The 17035-nt window shown below is 46.3% G+C and overlaps 1 protein-coding gene across 4 annotated transcripts in view; it reads left to right on the top strand.

The window, feature by feature from the left end:
* Positions 1-17035, top strand: part of DYNC2H1 (dynein cytoplasmic 2 heavy chain 1) — a 410146-nt gene that overhangs the window by 98365 nt on the left and 294746 nt on the right. For all 4 annotated transcript variants that reach the window (XR_010923568.1, XM_067567730.1, XM_067567720.1 and 1 more), the window contains exons 55-56: positions 3480-3617; positions 13459-13572. Coding sequence is in view for 3 of the 4 variants with exons in the window: in XM_067567730.1 (XP_067423831.1) it covers positions 3480-3617; positions 13459-13572 (252 nt within the window). In the remaining variant the exon portion in view is untranslated. The remainder of the gene's footprint in view (positions 1-3479; positions 3618-13458; positions 13573-17035) is intronic.

The raw sequence follows: 17035 nt of genomic DNA, 5'->3' as shown, positions 1-17035 counted from the left end.
CCCTCTTTCAGGGTCAGGTGACAAACAGCATCTGTCCCTGGTTTTCTCCACACCCTGAGACACTGTTTTTTTGTGGATTCGCTTGTTATCATCTGGGCTGGTCCTTTGTTCTCTGAATGCTGAGCTGGGTTGTTCTATATGAGTCCTAGTGAGGTGTGAATGGCCCTCCATCTCTGGAGAGGTTTGCCTAGAACTGCCGCAAGCTATGAGACACTTATTTAGGAAGATTACATAGTGAAACCTCATAACCATACACATGACATTGCAACAAACTTACTATTATAACAATAATGTTCAGTATGCCATGATCATTTCAAAAACATCTTACATGACATACCTTGCATTAAACAATACACAGTTACACTATAAGGGTGAACATGAATGATACACAATCATACCAAATGGGTGCACATGGGTGTGCAGTGTGATCCTTGCTTGCATAGCAGAACAGTGGGAAGGTTTGGGTTTTTTTTCTTTTGAGACAATTTCCATTTGTCTTGTTATGGCAGGTCTTTACTTCATTAGTTACTTTTGGAACTGTAAATCCTTCCTATACCATAAATTTAACACTACTTACTATTCTCATGGTCTTTATTTACTTGCTGATTGGGGTCTTTTCCTTGGCCATGAAGTATAAAGTGAAAATGTTATTTTCTTAAACAAACTTAGAAGCAGGCATCACAGACAAACAGAAAAAGCTATACAATGCCTCTCCTTAATAAGCCTCAATTCCCCAAGCATAACCCTCAGTAACTATGCCGGCCCCGCATAATATCCCGATTAGCAAATAAAGCAGGTATAGCTATCACTTCTAGGTGAAGACTGTTTCTTCTCTCTCCTTCTTCCTTCAAGTACTTGGTCTATTTTCTGAGTCCTCATAGCAGGGTCTTGGCTACCCTGACTCTGGTTCTTCTTGAATACCTGATCTGTTTAATGGTCCCTTGTGGTAATGTGTTGGCTACCCTGAGATCCTTTGGTTCTAAAGTCTCTCTTCAGATGTTAATTGGGATGTCTACATAATGTGATATTTCCTAGTACTTATACCGTTTTCCCAAAGGAGTCACGTCCCCAAAATATGCTCTGCTAGCGCTTATTTAGCATATCATGATTATTTATAACTTGTTTTTCTAATTAATTTTGGGAGGGACAGCAGGGATTGGCTGACGTACATATTGTCAAATATTCATGCGGGCACCTGATATTGTGCTGTTCTACAGGGTCAGTTGACCCAGGTCAGTTAGTCCCAGATTCACCATTACATACACACACATATACACCCTAGACTAGCTCGCCATTGGCTGACCATGACCGTTGGTCTGTCACATCAGCACAGCTACACACACAGGGCCTGGATAAACATTCGTGGTACACATCAGTGCCAAGTGCAAGTTTTGTATTCTTAGTGATTTGCCATCTAATCTGTCTAGTACTAAAAGGCCTTAATCTGTGATTCCTTTAGCATTCAGACTTACTAAACAGTTATTATCCTACAATGAAGTTCCTTATTTAAGTTACAGACAGCATGTAAATGAAATTTTCTGATTATACCTTCACTCCATTCCCTTTCTTTGCATCTGATTCTGTTCCCATTGAAGTTATTGGAAATTTCACTTTAACTGCCATGGGAGCAGCGTTAGGTCCTTTTCATGAGATTATTGTGAAACAAAAACAGCAATTCTTATATTGTCCCCTGAGAAAGTGGAAAGGTAGAGCAACCAATCACCTTTGACTCCTCTCTTTTCACTTCTGTAATTTCTTTCTTTATATCTCCATAATCCATCTCTTTCTTTTTTATCCCTATTACATATTGCCCTTGTCCAGGCTTTAGGAATTTATTGCCTAGAATACTGCAATTTCCTACTCTACCTGATTCTTTCTCTTCTCTAGTCTACCACTTCCCATTGTTGAAGTCATCCGCCTCTTCTGCAGCTTTGCTCATGATACCCTAATCCTGAGATTTAGCCATAGCTTCACATCTTCTGCATCAAATCAGATTCCTTGTCATCCCATCAAAGCTTTACATAGCTGTTGCCTGCCTGTACATCTTGTCTCACTTTTCTCTCCATTCCCTTGCTCAGGACCTGAGCTCTTCATATTCTGCTTACTTTTGTGACCTGTGTGTACTCTTCCACCATTTCCTCTTTGTTTTTCCCATAATGTCTCTTCTCTGGAAACACCTGCCTGATCCTGTAGCCGACACAACCTTCCTCTCTTAACTTACCCATTTTGACCATCTCTTCCACATGGACCATTGCCTTGATTCCTGCACCAGCTTAACCAAAATGAATTTCTTCTTATAAAAGGAAACACCATGATAAAAACAAATATCCTCATGGACTTATATTATGTAAGTCTCCTGTTCACCCTCCTCTGCTAATTGTTGTCTGTCTTTGAAACTGTCTGGTCTTATCTAACCTAGATTTTAAGATTGTGAGGACAGGAAACGTCTTCATTTGTCTGTGAAAATGACATACCAACATGACAAGCAAAATAATCACACTTGTGTCTTGATTTGTTGCTTATACCTGGTCACATGACAGACCCCCAAGTAATTTTTGTATAATTTAAGTGAAAGAAAAAAGTTATTCAGAAGAAATTGAAAAAAATGGGCTCCTAAATAAACCAGCATTTGCCAATTTGAGATATTTTACACACAATATTTAGATGGATTATATCTTGCTATTATAACTCAAGTAAAATAAAAATAATTAAAGAAAAAAGTTAATTTAAAACATATTTGATCCTTACATTATATACATCTACATTATCTACAGAATGTACAACATAAAGAAACAGAATAGTGCAATTTGATTAATTGCATTTTTCTAAATTTGCGTTCAAAGGGAATATAATTATTCTGGCTACTGAGATGTAATTGAATTAATGGCAGTCAGATTGAGTCCCAATCATTGTTTTTTACTAAAAATTACATTTACTTCTTTTGGTTTAGATTGCAGATTTTCACTGTAATGAAAGTAAACTGTTAATGTTGAGAGTCCTAATACTGATCTACCTTGAGAAGTTGTTGAATCCACTTGTTCTGGGTGAAAATACATTAAGAAAATTATGCACAATGGAGTGTAAAGTTCACAAGATGCCAATTAGGGCACTATTGGGCCAATGCAGCTCCCAGTAAAGTCCCTGTAAAGACTTCCATTGATATTAGTGGGAACTAGATCAAGTGCTATCTTAATTATAGCTCATGCACCCTGATTTATTGATGATGAAACAGGCATTAAGCCAATTGTGTTTTTCTTTTTCCCTGAATGAGAAATGATTGAGATTTAATGGAGGTGAGGGTAGGAATATGTACTCCTTAACACACAGAGATATAAAATGGAAGCATTGTCAGAATTGGTCACTTTTTAATCCTTCCAACATTGTCTGTACTGTACTCTCTATCTGACAAAAATAACTTTGTTTACTAATTGTTGCTAACCATGTTTTTTTTTTTTTTTTTTTTTTTAAAACATTTGTAGGCAGGAGTGTCTAAACTGAATGAAGCCAAAGCCCTAGTAGATGAACTGAACAGAAAAGCTGGAGAACAAAGTATATTACTTAAAACAAAGCAAGATGAAGCTGATGCTGCACTCCAAGAAATTACAGTGTCTATGCAGGTAATGTTGATCATCACAACAGAATTAAAAAACAAACAAACAAAAAAAAAACCCTCCCTCCCTTTTTCTTTCCTATGTGAAATTGTCTCCACAGATTCCGATGCATGGAGTTGCATGTTGAGGAGTGCAAAACCTGAAAATATTTAAAAGCAGTTGGCTTAGGAGATTACATGAAGCTTTGAAGCCTGAGCTGATTAACATTGAGATGGAAAATTATAAGGGAATTTGATCAATGTCTGGGTCGACCAAGCAGGGTAGGAGAGGAGAACAGTCTTATTTCAGCAGCTGATTGGTACTTACTACAGTAGTTAAGACTAAAAGGCCCTCCAGATTTGTCTATATCTAACAGATCTACTTTCTAGAATTGATCAAAGACTGAAATTCAAAATTTTCAAAAAATTTTCCGACTGATCTACTATTTTATCTATGGTTTTTTGAGTGCCAAGTTCTGTACATTTTTTTCTGTGGCATTTTTGCATCTAGTTGAAAGTAGGGATTCTTCTTCGAGTGCTTGCTCATGTCCATTCCACTATAGATGTGTGCGTGCCTCCGTGCACAGCTACTGGAACTTTTTACCCTTAGCAGATCCCTTAGGGTCGGCTCCGGCGCCCCCTGGAGTCCCGCGCACATGCCGCGGTATATGGGGCGCTGCCAGCCCTATGACCCCTCAGTTTCTTCTTTCCGCCCGTGATGGTTACTGGAGCTGCCTGCACTTGCATTGCAAGCGCTTAATTCTCCGTGTTTGAACTTTAAGCAATGATTTTTTTTTGTGTTAATTAGCTAGTTAGAGTAATAACTGTTGTAGTGGTAGTTAGAGACTTTGAGATAGTCTAGCTGAGACTTTACCCGGAGCCGGTATGCTCCAGTGTCATGGCTTCAAGCTGTGCGCTCCGGCGGGAAGGCTTTCCCGTTAAGTGACCCCCACTACGTGAAGCATGGGGGGGAAACACTTCATAAGGAGAGAACGGATCAATAAGGCTTTCAGACCTCCAGAAAATCCGCCTGAAAGCCTGGCTCATGGAGCCCCCGAGCCAGCTCTGAGCCAACCTGCTCTGCTGCGGTACTCAGTGTGCTGTTGGTAGAGAGGGCACCGTCGGCACCGACCCGACTTAGCATTGTGAATGGACGGAATTAGCACTCAGAATATGGATACTTCCATGCACAGTTGAAGCAATTGGGGTGGAGCACCAATCCATACTGAGGTCGGATCACAGAGACCCACTGCCTGAGCCAGCGTCTCCAGCCAGGGAGCCTCCCCTGACTCGGAGGAGTGGGGGAGCCACTTAGCACCTACCGGCACCGTTGACTTCAGTGGTCGACGGGCAGCAAGAGCCTTGTTGGCCTTGCATATGCCACCGCCGCCCATACCTCCATGAGAGAGAAGGGGCTCATGTTACGGGGGAAGCCCGCGTTGGGACCCCCTGAATGGCTCAAGAGATCCCTGATATGGGGAGGAAGATCTCCTGCAGACCAGTTTACTAGGGTAGAGCAGAAATGCTCCCCTAGAAGTTATCAGAGGTCGCGGTTGCCGAATCGACCTGCATCGAGGCGGAGAGCGAAGTCGCCCTCCCGAACACCAGTCTCAACTCCCCGGTACCGGGTGAGGTCCATCCCACTGCTCCGGCAATGAAGAGTTTGCCCTCAAGGACGCGGCGCTGATCTCGGTCACCGGAGACAGCCTCGGTACTGAGGAATTCACCGGGCGGAGCCGAACCTGGTTGCTGGAGACAGACTTGGCATCGAGGAGTTCGTCCCCTGCACCGAGGCAAACCTGGATGCCGGAGACAGCCTCGGCACCGAGGATTTGTCCCCGCACCGAGGCTGTGCCAAACTCTGTGGCTGGAGACAGACTCGGCACTGAAGCCGGGCAGAGCCCGGTCGCCGGAGTTTGTCTCGGCACCGAGATGCATGCAGAGTGCAAAGTCCTCGGTACTGGGATGACGCTTGAGTCAGCCTAGATTGCTGGGGCGTTATCCCTACGTCTGCTCTGGCCGCGGCACCCACGACGAACCTGGTAGTCGAGGTCATCGATGTCGAGGGGACGCTTTCTGGAGTGACGGTACTGCACAGTGAGAGCCTTTGGGGCAGCCCCAGCCGTGGTCTTTTGACGGTGCCTCAGTGTCCCTTTGGGGATGTAGTACCTGGGGGAGCCACCACCAACGAAAGGTGCCTGAGCTTCAGGCAGATGGCCTCAGAGGCAATGGTCACCCCAATGGCTGTATGGAGGTCTAAGGAGTTTCCCGGGGGACGGGACCACAATCTGTCAAACCCTCGGGGATGCAGTCAGTGCCTCCGGCACAGGGAAAGGGCCATCATTTGCCCTCGGACGACGACGTGGCCCCGTGGGCAGGGACTCCTGTGGGGACCGCCTGTCGGCGGGAAGAGGTGCTGTGGCCTGCAGAGCCCTTCCCCCTCTGCCCCCCTCCTTCCCGCTAGATGAAGCATTCTCCCGAGCCCTGGTTGATTCTAGTGCACATTGGGAACTGCTCAAGAGGTAGCGTCCACCTTGGGGCTGGAGGTGAAGGAGCAAAAGGGGCGTCAGGCAATTTTTAATGTGCCACTGGTGGGCTCCACAGTGTGGTAGCCCTCCTGGTCTACAAATGGGTGCTCAACATAGTGGGGGTCCCGTGGCAAACCCTCTCCTCCATAGCCCAATGCCTAAATGAGCCAAGAAGAATATTACACCCCAGCCAAGGGGTTTGAATACTGTTCACCACCCCGCCCCAGGTCCCTGGTGGTGGTTTCCGCCAACCACAGGGATAGGCATGGCAGCCGGGCTCTACTCCAGAGAACCAGGGTGACTGCAAGCCAGACTTATTTGGAGAAAAATTTTATTCAATAGCACTACCAGCAAGTAGAAAGTGAGCCCTTGGGGGATTCAGCGAGCTGCTTTGCTGAGGCTCTGCCTGGCAGCAGACGCTGAACCTGTGTACCATTGCAGAAGAGGGTACCAGGGGAGCTAGAGCAGCGCTCCAGGCATACTCAGTTGCTGCTGATTTGGTGGGCAGAGCCATACCTCCCTCCATCAGCATACCCAGAGGTTAGTGGCTGGCATCCTGGGCTGCCCAAAAAGGTCCAGCAGCCCATCCGAGGCCCTTCCTTGAATGATGCAGCCTTCTCCTTGGTTCAGATACAGGCGAAGCTGCATGGTCTCAAGGACTCCAAGACCACGCTCTGTTCCCTGGGCCGCTATACCCCACAGACCTTTAGGTGTCAGGCACGTCCCCAGGGACAGCAGCAGCAGAGGTGTCAGCCATGGCCGTCTTGTGACCTATGGGCAATGGGACAGAGTCAGGGGTCTAGGAGACACCATCTGCCCTGAGTGGCTCCTTAGGCCCTCAGTGAGGGTCCCCTCGGTGATAGGGCAATCGGAAAAGGCCCTTTCTGATGGTGCATGCAAGGGCAGTGCTCTAGCCTGTATCCTCCTTCAGGTTCGTGTGAGCCAGAATGCCTTCAGACCACTGGGTCCTTGATATAGTTCGGGAGCTAGGGCCCCCGGTCATCTCCTCTGCCTTCCCCCTCGACACCTCCCCCTTCCTCCCTCTCAGTGGCAATTCCACATCCAAGAGGTTGAGGCCGCCTCAGCCCAGAGCAGTGGGAAAGGTCCCACAACGCATGGCGGAAGAGGTCCTACTTGAGGTACTTCCTCATACCCCCCACCTTCCCCCTCCCCCCCCCCAAAAAAAGGGAGTTAAGGATGGTGGCAGACCTACGTCATCTCACAAATACCGATCAAGGGACTCAAGTCTCGCATGGTCTCCCCAGCTCCAGTATTGGAAACAGGAGCCTGGTATGCCACCCTGGATTTCAGGGACACATATCTTCAAAGCTTCCTTCACTTCATAGGGGTTGGCTCCCTCTAACGCTTTACGGCTTTACCCTGTGGCCTGTTACTTGGCCCCGAGAGTGTTTACTGAAGGCCTGGCAGTGGTAGCTGCATGCTTGAGGGTGCAAGATTCACCCAGGCAGGTCCAGGTCCCAAATCCAAAGCAGTGTGAGCTGGTCAGGCACCACTTGTGGCTGATGTGTCCTGCTGGTAAACACACAAAAGTTCACAGTAGCTCAGGTGCAGCCTACGGAATGCATCGGCGTGACCGGTTCCTCCCCGGACCAGACCTTTTTGCCCCCACCGTTCTGTGAGGTAGTGTCCCTCAGGATGGTCCACCTGCTCAAATGCCCTACGACGACAGCCAAACGTTGCCGACAGCTGATAGTTTACATGGTGGCTTGAACCTATATGGCGAGGCTAGCTAGCCTGATGCTTAGGCCGCTTCAGGCACAGCCCCGGGATACAGTCCGAGCAGGTACTTTCTTCACTGGGAGGCTACGGTCCCGTCTCCTCCCTTCCCCCCCCCCCCCCCCAAAAAAAAAAAAAAACCCAAAAACCAACAGCAGCAAACCCTAGCCTCCCTAGACTGGTGAACGACTTCCCTGGATGTGGGAAAGGGTGTTCCATTCATGGAACAGGCTTCTTCAGTTACCCTGATATCGGCCACCTCGAGCAGGGGGTAAAGCGCCGTATCAGCACCGACCTCGGCTCACAGGGTGTCTGGCCAAGGGAGGAGAAGCGTCGGCACACAAATGTAAAGATCTGCGAAATGCTTGCAGGGCTTGTGGAATGTTCCTCCGTACAGGTGCTGACATACAGTGCAGCGACCGTGTACTACATCGACAGGCGGGGGGAGCCCATTCGTCAGCCTTATGAAGGGAAGCTATCAGTCCTTAGGACCTGGTGGTGAGCACCTCCTGGGGGTGATGAACGATGAGGCAGACTGTGTCAAGGGGTTGCTCTTACTCACCACGATGGGTCGCTGCACCCACAAAGGGCGCCTATGACCGTCTGGAAGGGGGGTTTCCCTAAGGGGAATCTGTCCGTATCGGACTGGAGCATGAGGTGTCTGCTCTCTCCGTGGTCAAGGGGCGGAGGCGATCGCCAACGCCGTCCATCTGTAGCGGTCAGACAGTTTCATATTCACTTCCCGCCTTTCCCCTCCTGCATACAGTCCTGCTAAAGATGAGGAGAGGCTAAACAGATGCCATCTGGACTGTTCCGGCCTGGCCACGCCAGCATGGATTCAGCATACTGCTGGATTCTCAATCGCCGCCTTGGGAGCCCCCAAGTCAGCATGATCCCAGCTCCCAGGTTCATGGTCACCTGCGGTGCCCAGACCTGGACCATCGACACCTCAGGGAGTGATGGATCAGTGGCCGAGAGGCGATGAACGAGTTGCTCAGAACAAGTCCAGTGAGTCCTGCTGGGTAGCAGGAAGCCCTCCACGCAGGTCGTGTACCAGGTTAAGTGGAAGTGGCTGTTTCCTGCCAGGAGGAGTCCCGGGGTATTCTGCCCAGCCTGTAGCCAGTGCAGGTGATCCAGGAAATACTTGCCACTGTTAAAGCTCCAGGGACTGAGGGTGGCCTCCTTGAAGGCACACCTAGCAGCCACATCAGCCTTACATCAGTTGCTGGAGGGGGGATTGCGATTCTCCCCTCTGATGTCGGTTCAGTTCCTGAAGGAGGTGGGAGGCTCTATCAGTAGGTCCGTGACCTGGTGCCTTCCTAGGATCTCAACCTGCTCCTTTCCCGGCCCACGGGCCCCCCCTCTGGAACCCACGGTGTCATGCCCTCTACTCCAGCCTTCCGGGAAGGTGGCCTTCCTGGGGTGGGGGGTGCTACCTCGGTAAGGAAGGTCTCCAGGATCAGGGCTCGGACCCCCCCCCACTGTAGTCTATAAGATAAGATTCAGTTGAGACCGCACCGGGCCTTCCAGCCCAAGGTGATTTCCCAGTTTCATTGTGACCAACATATATTCTCCCTATGTTTTCTCCGAACCACACGGTTCGGAGGAGAAGAGAAGGCGGCACTTGTTAAAAACGTGAGCAGGTCCCTGGCTTCTACATCAGAGGTATGAGGCTGTTCCAGAGAGCGATGCAGCTCTTCGTCACAGCAGGTGACCGGATGAAAGGCATTTTCCTTGTGAATAACTTCCTGCGTCGTGTTCAGCTATGAGCAGGTGAAGGTGCCGCTTCCGGGCGCCACCACAGCTCACTCAACAGAGTTCAAGCTCCATCTTCAGTCTTCCTAGCGTAAGTGCTAGGGCAGGGCATCTGCAGAGCAGCTGCCAGGCTGGCGGTACATACCTTCATGTCCCACCACACCACTGTCCAACGGGAGTGGAAAGACGCAGGCTTCAGCAGAGCTGGGCTGCAGGCAGCTCACCACTAACTCTGGCCAATCTCCAAGGTACTGCTTGTTAGTCACCTATAGTGGAATGGACATGAGCAAGCACTTGAAGAAGAAAACAAGGTTACTTACCAGTAACTGATGTTCTTCGAGATGCGTTGCTCATATCCATTTGACAACACCCCCCCCCCCCGTCTCTGCCGCTGGAGTTGGTGGAAAGAAGGGACTGAGGGGGTGTAGGGCCGCCAGTGCCTCATATACCGCAGCATGTGCGTGGGACTCCACGGGGCGCAGGAGCTGGCCCTGCGGGATCTGCTAAGGAGAAAAAAGTTCCAGTAGCTGTGCACGGAGGCGCGCAAACACCTATAGTGGAATGGACATGAGCAACACATCTCAAAGAAATCAGTTACTGGTAAGTAACCTTGTTTTTCCTGAGATTTCTGATTTTTAAGTAGACAAGCTTATATCTTTTGTTGATAAATGGCCAAAGGGTGATGGAGATGCCTCATTCTTCACCCCTCTTGGAACTAGAGAGTGTCTTTTTTCAGAGAGATTCTTTTTTTTTTCTTCCCTAGTTAAATGCACTTTAACTAGTTTAACACTTTAGTTTAACACTTTAACACTAGTTAACACTAATTTAACACTAGTTTAACACTAAACTAGTTTAACACTAGTTTAACACTTCCCTAGTTAAATGCAAGGTTTCCAATTCGTGTGGAAAGTAGATATTAATATTTGATACACATCTGGTTCTGAAGATCATAAACAGAAGGTAAGCCATAATGGGTTGATCCTACTCTCATTGGCATCAGAGGAAGTTTTGTCATGGATTTCAGTGAGAGCAGATCAGGCACAAATGACACTTCGAACCATAAATGAGGTCTAAGAGAACAGATTTCCTATGTACAGTAGACCAAGTGGCTGCAGCCTCAAAATACTTGGCTTGCAGCACCATACAACTGCATATGTTGTCTTTATCTTATAGAACCTGTGAAATCATGAAGATGTGAGGGAATTTTTAGCAAGTTTTTTGAGGCTTTTATGTATTCTGTATCTATTTGATGTAGATGTACTTGAATGTTAGCCAGGATGATGGATGGATTTCCTAGGTGTGTTGGCTCCCTGTACCAAAGATAACTTTTACCCAATTTTGCCCAGGGCAGCTGAAGACTGTTGGAAGCTAGAAGACATTTGAAAGTCCTTGGCTGTTCCCTATCCATAAATTCCCTTGTATGCTTGTAGAGCATGTTTTACTGTGCAAGGTTAAAACAGGAGTTGGAAACAAAAGCAGTGAAATATGATATGCTCAGTGGCATCAGAGGTGTGCTAACAGGACTGACAACACTGAAATTAGCATATTACTGTTGAAGCACTATGCAAGCGTAAGGTCCCTCTAACATTTTAATGAAACTTGAAAAGGAACCAGTTTATCTGGGGTAGAGCGCTCCAATGAATACACACTTCCTACATGTGTTCTCTCTCAGAACAATGATTTTAACCTGTGATTGAGGCTATGACTTCTTTTTTAATTACTTTTGATATATTCATATTTTCATTGCATAAAATGCCTGACCTAGCCTTGGATGACTTAATGCTGTATCATTATAATATATTAGCAACCTATCTGTCTGTAAATGCAGCTACTTTCAGGTTAAATGCTGTAATTAACTAGTCTCATCCTTCATTTCCACTTCTTATATGCAGTCACTGTTTTCTGCTACCACATTAATTCAGGGCACAAGTGCCTCATTTCTTGGAATCATATTCTGTCATTTTATATAGCAACTTTGCTTCACTTAATGTTCATGCATTTGTCTTTTAAATCATAATTACAACTGGAGATATAAACATCTATGTTCACAATCGACATAAACCAGTGACCTCCCATTTCTTATGCCTCCTTGATAACTTCAGCCTCACCAAAATGATTTCTTCCTTTGTGGTCATATCCTTTACTACCTGTTCTCTAGTTGGGTGTCTCTTTGGCTTTCCATCTCTTTCTCTGTGCAGCATAAGGTAGATTATTCTTCCATAGAGTTTCCAGAATTTTGGACAGCCTCCTTGTTTTTATATCCAATTTACCCCATCTCTTTCAGATCACTACTTGTACTCCTTCCTTCTTCCTGGCCTATGCCCTGTTCTCCATGCTCAGTGTTCCATCCCAAAACTTGGCCTTCATACTAACCCAGGCTAACACATTTATTGTTGCTACTTTTTGGGTGCATGTTTTGTACATTATTGGCCTGATTTTCAAAGGTGCTAAGCACAGTCAGCTCTCATTAACTTCAGTGAGAGTTGTGTGTACTCAACACCTCTTTAAATAATAGGCTATGTTGCTATTATTGAGTAGTAGTAGTATTACTGTAACGCCTAGGGGCCCTAGTCATGGATTAGGTCCCCATTGTTCTAGGTGCTGCACTAACACAGAACAAAAAGACAGTCCATGTCCCAAAGAGTTTATAGTCTAAGCATGAGACAAAAGACAATGACAGGTGGATACCAATAGGCAGACAAGGGAATTCAAGGAAACAATGAGACAATTTTGGTCAGCGTGTTAGGCAGTGGTCACAGCACAAGCAGCCTAACCATTGTAAAAATTTTTATAGACATCATGGAAGATAAAAGTGTTAAGGAGGGACTTGAATGAGGATAATGAGGTAGATTTGCAGATACTTATGGGGCTCTCCACCCAAGCATGGGGTCCATCATTGGAGAAAGCATGAAGGTGCTTGTTTGAAACTGAATAAATGGGTGAAAGAGGCTGGCATCATGGACTGATTGGAGGCAGGAATCGACATCTTGATTGTGAATGGAAGATTACCTGTAGAGTGGGGATACACCATGAAGGACTTTGAGAGTGAAGACAAGTAGCTTATATTTGATGTGGTAGAGAAGTGAGAGCCAGTGGAGGGATGAAAAGAGAGAGGTGATGTGGTCAAAGGAACAGATTAGTAAAATGATCTTTGTAGCAATATTCTGAATGAATATGAGCAGGGTGAGATTGTATTTGTCAAGGCCAGAGAAAAGGATGTTGCAGTAATTGAGATGCAAGATGATGAGAGCATGGATGAGAGTTTTAGCTCTATAGATGGATGGGAAAGGCCTTATCCTAGAGATGTTAGGCAGAAAGAATTGGCAAGATTTACACGTAGCCTGGATCTGAGGACCTGGAGACAGGTTCAAGTCGAAGATGATGTCCAGGTTACAGTATACACTTCTTCCTTAGTTTAGTCATATCTATTTATTTATATGTCTTCCACAACCATAGTATATGAGTGCTTTTCCAGTGTTTTAAAATAGATATAACAGTAATAATCTCTTTCTCTTTTCCTTACCAGTCTGTTGAAGAAATATGTGTGTTACTTTACATAGGCCCCAATTCAGGCAATTGTTCCTATTTTCAGGACAGAAGTTAAGGTCATTGAAGTCAATGAGACTTAAACATGTTTAAAGTTAAACATGCTTACGTGCTTTCCTGAATCAGAGCTATAAACAACAATTTAGTATCAAGTCTTTCTTGGTACTTTTGTATGAAAGATACTATGCAAATTAAAATGTATTTTAAAAGTATGAACATTTAATATCAAAAGTACAATAGTACCGCATATTCAAGTTTGGAAAATAAAGTGGGTTCCTTCATGAATAATCTCTCTTCTTACAGGATGCCAGTGAGCAAAAGACAGAAATGGAAAAGATTAAACACAAGATAGCAGAAGAAGTTGTAAAAATTGAAGAAAGAAAAAGAAAAATTGAAGATGAACTAAAAGAGGTTCAGGTGAGAACTGATGAGGAAAATGAATAGATAAAACTGGATAAAACAATAAAAATGAAAAGATAAAACAGTATTCTTTCCTGAAAGATAAAATAGACAAAAATGAATAGATAAAACAGTATTCTTGCCATCAAGTAAAAGAAGTATGGGTTGGATGAATGGACTATAAGGTGGATAAAAAGCTGGATAGATCATGAGGCTCAGTGGGTAGTGATTAATGGCTCAATGTCTAGTTGGCAGCCAGTAACAAGTGGAGTGCCACCGGGGTTGGTTCTGGGGCCACTTTTGTTCAATATTTTCATTAATGAACTGGAGGATGGATGGATTGCATCCTCATCAAGTTTGCAGATGACGCTAAGCTGGGGGGAGTGTGGGGATAGGATACTCTGGAGTGTAGGGATAGGATACAGAGTGATGTAGACAAATTGTAGGATTGGGCCAAAAGAAATCTGATGAGGTTCAACAAGGACAAGTGCAAAGTCCTTCACTTAGGACGGAAGAATCCCATGCATTGCTACAGACTGGGGACCGACTGGGTAGGCAGCAGGTCTGCAGAAAAGGACCTGGGGGTTACAATGGACAAGAAGCCGGATATGAGTCAAGAGTGTACCCTTATTGCCAAGAAGGCTAATGGCATATTGGGCTGCATTAGTGGGAGCATTGCCAGCAGATCGAGAGAAGTGATTATTCCCCTCTATTCAGCATTGGTGAGGCCTCATTTGGAGTGTTGTGTCCAGTTTTGGGTCCCCCACTACAGGAAAGATGTGAACAAATTGGAGAGAGTCCAACAGAGGGCAACGAAAATGATTACATATGTAATTCAGCCTGCAAGATTACGTCTCAGGCCACTTCAGGTGTGGCTAGCCTCAGTGTACCATCTGGCTCAGGACCAAATAAACAAATTAGCCTCACTTCCCCCCTTGGAGATCAAGACCCTAGATTGTTGGCTCAACCTGTGTAGGGTATGCGTAGGAGTACCTTTCTCCGCACTTCACCTTTACTTGCCTAGTGATGGAAGCCTCAGTGATGGGCTGGGGAGCTCAGCTAGGGTAGCTCAGAACCCAAGGTCTTTAGTCTCTCACAGAACTCTTACTCCACATCAATGTAAGTGAACTGAGACCGGTACACCTGGCCAGTCAGGCCTTTCAAGTCCATGTGGAAGGCAAGTGTGTATCAGTCATGACAGACAATACAACAGTGATGTTTTATATATAAACAGACAGGAGCATGCTTCTCTGCACTGTGCCAGGAAGCCCTTGGACTATGGAACTTTTGCATCGCTTAATCAATATACCTGGAGGCATTCTACCTTCACAGAGCTCAGAATGAGTTGGTGGACAGCCAGCAGATCCTTTTTAGTCACGAGTGGTCTATTTGCCCAGATGTGGGAGCAACATCTTTCAACAGTGGGGAGTTCCCTGTGTAGACTTATTTGCAACAAGGTTTAACAGGAAGTGCCTGCATTTCTGCTCTTTCCAGAATCACAGTCCATGATCAATTGTGGATGCTTTCTCATCCCATGGACAGGTCAGCTGTTCTATGTGTTCCAGCCTACACCGCTCATTCACAAGGTTCTGCTGAAGCTCAGGAAGGAAGGATCCTTCATGATTCTGATAGCCCCAGCCTGGCCATGTCAACACTGGTACATCACACTTCTCAACCTCTCAGTGGAAGCCCCAATCACTTGGCCTCTAGTTCCGGACATGATCACCCAAGACCATGGCAGTCTTCGGCACCCCAACCTCAAGTCTCTTCAATTCACGGGATGGAAGCTCCATGGCTGAACCTTCTGGAACTAATGTGCTTGGTATCTGTTAGAGAGGTCCTTTTTGATAGCAGAAAACCTTCCACAAGGGCCACTTACCTAGCTAAGTGGAAGAGATTTTCAATTTGGATTTCTCAGAAGGGCATCCCACCTAGGCTGTCTTCAATACCTTCTGTCTTGGACTATCTGTTATATCTGAAGCAATAGGGTTTTGTTGGTGTTGTCAGTTAGGGTCCACGTGGCTGCCATCTTGGCTTTTCACCCAGGGGTTGCAGGCCATTTGGTCTTCGTTATCCCCTGGTCTGTGTTTCCTTAAGGGCATAGACAGGCTATATACTCTCATGTGTCAGCCAATTCCCCAATGGGACCTTAAGCTTGTGCTGTCAAGGCTGATGGGACCGCCATTTGAGTCCCTAGCAACATGCTCGCTCCTCTATCTATCCTGGAAGGTAGCTTTTCTGGTGGCCATAACTTCAGCCAGGAGGGTGTCTGAACTCAAGTCGCTTCCGTCAGAGCATTCTTACACAACTTTCTTCAAGGACAAGGTTCAACTTTGCCCTCACCCAGCCTTCCTTCTAAAGGTGTTTTCCCAATTAGATACAAACCAGAATATATTCCTCCCAGTCTTCTATCCGAAACCACACACCAACTGTTGGGAGTGGAGGCTGCATTCTCTGGATGTCAGGCAGGCCTTGGCCTTCTATATCTAGAGGACAAAACTATTAATGGAAACAACACAGCTCTTCATAGCAATAGCAGATAGGATGAAAGGTCTCCGTTTCTTTTCAAAGAATTTCTTCATGGATCACATTGTGTAACTGGACATGTTACGACTTGGCAAGAGTGCCTGCCTCTGCATTGAGAGGTCATTCCACATGCATTGACAGCTCATTCTACAAGGGCACAGGCATCTTTGGCAGCATTCCAAGTCCCTATCCAGGACCTTTGAACAGCAGCAACATGGTCATCTACTCATACCTTCACTGCACACTGTCTTATTACACAGCATGACAGAGACGATGCTACTTTTGGCAGAGTAATACTACAATCTGTGGGTCTTTGATCTCTGCCCCCTCATCCAATGGACCAGCTTGGGAATCAACTACTTGGAATCGATATAAGCAAGCATTTAAAGAAGAAAAATGGTTACTAACCTTCTGTAACTATTGTTCTTTGAGCCATATTCCTCATGTCCATTCCAAGACCCACCTGCCTGCCCCTCTATTGGAGTCAGCTGGCAAGAAGGAATTGAAGAGGCAAGGAATCAGCAGGGCCCTATATATGGCGCTATCAGGGTGTGACAAGCTTCCAGAAGGCCTGTGGCAGTAAGAGGAGAGACTTTCCCAATTCAGGAGATAGGGTTTCTTCCCACAGGGGGGACAGCAAAAGGAAAACCCAGGCACGAGCTTGGGGAAAAGACTGTTACTGCCCTGACCCCCAGGGCTGCACTACCATGACTATAGCCCCACTGAAGGAGCGAAGGAAAGGTATGCCCCTAGGTCTGTGCGTTATAGATTTACCGGCTTACCCCTCCCTCCCGCCATCCCCATAGGTCGGAGGGGCATTGCACAGTCCCAAACCAATGCCCACCCCAAACATTGTAAGACAGAGGCACTGAGAGGGAGAAGCAAAAGACTCATCCAGGGTGTGGCAGATTTACCCCAGGCCTGTCCCGCCAGAAGAGGCAGTCCTTACCCAGCA

This window comes from Emydura macquarii, unplaced genomic scaffold (genome assembly GCF_026122565.2).
Source record: "Emydura macquarii macquarii isolate MOO-44397 ecotype Brisbane River unplaced genomic scaffold, CSIRO-AGI_Emac_v2 contig_318, whole genome shotgun sequence".
NCBI classification, from domain to species: domain Eukaryota; kingdom Metazoa; phylum Chordata; order Testudines; family Chelidae; genus Emydura; species Emydura macquarii.
This window is presented reverse-complemented; position numbering and strand designations above follow the sequence as displayed.